The following is a 3,068-nucleotide window of genomic DNA, read 5'->3' as shown; positions in this document are numbered from 1 at the left end:
GTATACTATGTATAGTTATGTACGTAGCTGATAAGTTATATATAAGGACCAATTACTCATGTATGAGAGTAGTATTAAATCATCGTTTAATCTAAACAGTCGTTTCCACTCTACTCCGAACCCTCACCTTACAAAGGCATAAAGTTCAATATGTCAGTGATTGTTTTGACATGCAGTAAGGTTTGATTCGATGACGTCACTACATCGCTGACAGCGTTTTCGGTGGCCAAAATAAATAAAAAATTACACACATTTTTAATCGAAAGTACGTAGTCAAAATACACTTTTTATACCCAAAAATCTATGAATATTGTTTTTTTTTATGTCAAATACTACAAAATACATTCATTTACTGTGCCAAATTCGATATGAGTCTAGTAGCCTATTATAATAGGGTAGGCAGAGCTCATGATCATGAAACTACTCAAGCCTCAGTGCCACTCTGAGCAAAAAAAAAATTATATAAAAAAGGGGGGTTGAAGAAAACGAAATTGTGACATTGCAGTGACAGGTTGCTAATTAAATTTATTCATGGCTGTATACAAATAAATAGTTTATTTATTATCTCTTTAAATAACGCCATCTGTACCAATAATGATGTCAGCCATTATGCACGTAAACAAGTACATAATGTTTCATATTGTTTCTTAACAGAATAGAATCATCTTACAATCATTGTAAATATTACAGTTCTGTAACAGTGTTCCATGGGAATAATTTCTAAATTCAAAATAATTCCAAATGGTCGTTACGACCGTTATTCGTACTAAAGATAAAACTATATAAACGGAGTCAAGTCATTCGTATTCATAACATCGCTACGAGATACTGAACACAGACAACCACAGTCTCAGAAGATCAGATAACACAGCGCTTCGTTCCTTAATTTCGTCGACTACCAAGAGATGGCGTTGAAAGCTGTATTCCTGATTGTCTTGCTTGCGGCCATCATGGTTGCTCGCGCTGAAGAATCGACGATTCACGAGCCCAGTTGTGATGTGGTTAGTTACCTATTTGTAGTTTAGGTACTATTAGACGCTTAAAATGTACTTATATTTTCCTTTACTCTGGTGGTTTCTATCGAATGAATTGTACATTGTGTATAAAAGACGGAAAGTGAAGGATTACGAACGAGAGGCTGTTAGAATCCCGACGCCGACGCTATAATAACTCGCGTTTATAACCCTTCAGCCGCCCGTGATATACACAATGTTTCTCAAAAAGTTATTTAATTGGTACAATGCCTCAAGGGCCTATTTTAGATATTAGCTAGCTTTTATGTATAGTCGTTTTACATTTTTATTGTTTTTGATCCTAAAACTCTTTAAAAGAAAGCGCAATGGTATAGGTATATTATTTTTCCCCTCACTAGCTCGGAAACACGTGTTTTGTCCTTTAATACCAGCGGGTAAAAACGCATTTTATCCACTAGTGGGTAAAGTAATTTGACCTTGAATAAAGTCAAATTAACAGCTTTAAAGTTGATAAAAGTAGGTGAATCTAGTAATAAAGATGATTTACCACCTGTGGAACTACTGGAAGCAGTGATAAACGCATTTTTTGCGTTGTAGTTTCCTCGCTACAGTGAGGGGAAAAGTTTTGTGTTACACTCGGGTATTTTACTTCTCGTGTGTTAAAAAACTCGCAAGTTCAGGATTCTATTTTCGAACCACTCGCTTCGCTCGTGGTTCAACTATAGAATCCTTTCACTTGCTCGTTTTTCAATTCCACACTTGGCGTTAAAATACAACTTTGCCCCCTTCTATAACAAATAACTATTATACACGTAAAACTTTCGTGAGAAATATTCAAATAATTAATGAATCTACGGTTGCACTGACGTTATTATATCGCTATTGCTGCGACATGTTTCGGGTCAATTCGAGGCCCCTACGCTACGCTCGCGGTTCAAAAAGTGGAATCTTGAGCGTTGCGAGGGTATCAAGGCACGAACTTTGCCACCGAGTGAAACACAAAATTTTTCACCACACCAACACTATGAAAATATGAACTTATTTAACGATACGAGATACGAACAATTTATTTAACGTTTATGATTCAAAATCATCATTTATACGTGAATTCCAACACCTTACCTTAAAATTTGTATGAAATTACTTTGCTCTCTTGTGGCTAAAATGCAATTTTGCTATCTGCTTTCGAATAGCAAAGAAAGGCTTTATCAGTTGGTGTGGTGTGGTGAAGATGTATTTCGTTACTACTTTAAAAAAAAACTTTAATGAAAAGAAAATTGTAGTAAGTATGTATGGAATGCATATAGACTTACTGCGTTTTGAGGAGTAGCGTGAGATACGAGATTTTTTCAAAGTAGTGACGATTTATGTATCTAAGTCCTCATCCGTCGTTTGTTTTCCAGAAATGCTCGCTGGGTTTCTTGCAGAAAGAGAACTGCTGCAGGGGACTGGGACGCGGCGGGTTTGCTTTCTGTGACCTCTCTGGTTTCCTGTTTTGCTACTTTTCGTAAACTACGCCATGCCCGAAGCTTGACTAAGGGTCTCCACAAACATCGACGCGTACGGATTAGGGATGTACCGACTAGTCGGGCAAGCCGAATATCCGGCCACATTTGTAGTCGGCGATTAGTCGGCAAAAAAGGCCGATCAGTCGACACTATAAATATTCTCATCGACAATTGAACCTGTAAAAAAGCTAAAAAATCATAAAAAACGCTAACGAAGGACCAAAAATGACATTCAAAGTGTGAATTTAGTAGCAAAAACTGTTTTGGCCGACTAGCCGACTAATCGGCCACCCCAGCGCCGACTAGTCGGTAGTCGGCCTAGTCGGCCAAATCAATAGGCTACTTGCCTCCTAGTCAAATCAGCTTCTTTTTAAGAACTGTCAAAATGAATTTGAACGACTTGCTAATATGGAATTTATATGAAATCGAATTGAGTGACGTCACGATCAACTCAGTTACTTTATATATTTCTACCTGACTTATTAAATAGAAATTGGATTTTTTTAGTAGATTATAAGAACGTAACATAGCATGTAAGTGTACACTAACAACTATGGACTGTAATTGTCTGAAAATAAACAATTTT

At 36.8% G+C, this 3,068-nt stretch overlaps 1 protein-coding gene across 1 annotated transcript; it reads left to right on the top strand.

Annotated features, from left to right (window-relative positions):
• Positions 1–771: 771 nt before the first annotated feature.
• On the top strand, positions 772–2,681 carry LOC125239413 (U-Asilidin(1)-Mar3a-like). Its single transcript, XM_048146984.1, has 2 exons — positions 772–1,001; positions 2,378–2,681. Exons 1-2 carry the CDS (start codon positions 906–908, stop codon positions 2,483–2,485), a joined length of 204 nt encoding a protein of 67 aa, XP_048002941.1. The 5' UTR covers positions 772–905; the 3' UTR covers positions 2,486–2,681.
• Positions 2,682–3,068: the final 387 nt, after the last annotated feature.

This window comes from Leguminivora glycinivorella, chromosome 25, assembly GCF_023078275.1.
Source record: "Leguminivora glycinivorella isolate SPB_JAAS2020 chromosome 25, LegGlyc_1.1, whole genome shotgun sequence".
Lineage (NCBI taxonomy): Eukaryota > Metazoa > Arthropoda > Insecta > Lepidoptera > Tortricidae > Leguminivora > Leguminivora glycinivorella.
This window is presented reverse-complemented; position numbering and strand designations above follow the sequence as displayed.